The sequence below is a fragment of the Sinocyclocheilus grahami genome, unplaced genomic scaffold (genome assembly GCF_001515645.1).
Source record: "Sinocyclocheilus grahami isolate Dianchi unplaced genomic scaffold, SAMN03320097.WGS_v1.1 scaffold57278.1, whole genome shotgun sequence".
NCBI classification, from domain to species: Eukaryota; Metazoa; Chordata; class Actinopteri; order Cypriniformes; family Cyprinidae; genus Sinocyclocheilus; species Sinocyclocheilus grahami.
The window spans coordinates 1-858 of record NW_015527018.1 but is presented as its reverse complement, the minus strand read 5'-3'; the positions used below and the strand labels follow the sequence as shown (position 1 = coordinate 858).

Here is an 858-nt window from a genome sequence, read left to right as displayed (position 1 = left end):
GGTGCATCCCTAAATAAAAGTTTTTCGTTAAAAGTTTTCGTTAGTTGAAATAAAACAGAAATAGAGTATAAATATTAGATGAAAAGCGTAAACAAAAATTACAAACGTTACTTAACTGAAATCAAATAAGCTTAAGTTGAAGTACTAAAAAAAAAATGAAAATGACAAACCACATAAAAAATACTAAAACCTAAACTAAAACAAAAAAATAAAAGCTATATATACTGTATATATAATTATATTATATAGACATGCATACATGTATACACGTATATATTAACAACTATGAGCAAATAAACTTTTTTGAGCTAATTTACCTTATAATTATGTGTGGTTTTTTTGTCTTCCTTCAGAATCCCAGCGCTCACACTTGACGTCCTTTACGATGAAACTAAAGGACAAATTCCACTCTCCCAAAATCAAGCGAACACCATCAAACAAAAAGTCCAAACCACCACCAGAACAACCCGTGAAGTCCCCAGAGAAGACCGTGACCAAGGTAGTAGAAGATGTTAACTTTATAAACAGCTTTTTGTCTGAAAGCAAATAAGCACATTGTTATCTTTTGACGTATTGAAGACATTGGTTTTGGTGACATTCTTTTTAACCACATTTAGACTCTGAGTCGATTGGAGGAGCATGAGAAAGAAGTGGTCAGCGCTTTGCGGTACTTCAAGACGATTATTGACAAGATGGCGGTGGACAAGAAGGTCTTGGAAATGCTTCCTGGTTCTGCTAGCAAAGTTTTGGAGGCCATCATGGGCTTGGTGCAACTTGATGGCAAGATACTGGGCAGGTAAAGCTGTTTTTGAGCTTCTTGAGAGAATTAGTTTCTTGTTCAGCTTTAAAAAAAAAAAA

General features: G+C 34.1%; 1 protein-coding gene across 1 annotated transcript; it reads left to right on the top strand.

Annotated features, from left to right (window-relative positions):
- Positions 1 to 353: 353 nt before the first annotated feature.
- Positions 354 to 796, top strand: LOC107580968 (rap guanine nucleotide exchange factor 1-like; the record flags this gene model as incomplete). The annotated part of the gene is made up of 2 exons (XM_016266575.1): positions 354 to 499; positions 618 to 796. Coding segments are annotated over 2 exons (325 nt in total), but the record flags the coding sequence as incomplete, so codon positions are not given.
- Between the last annotated feature and the right edge of the window lie 62 nt (positions 797 to 858).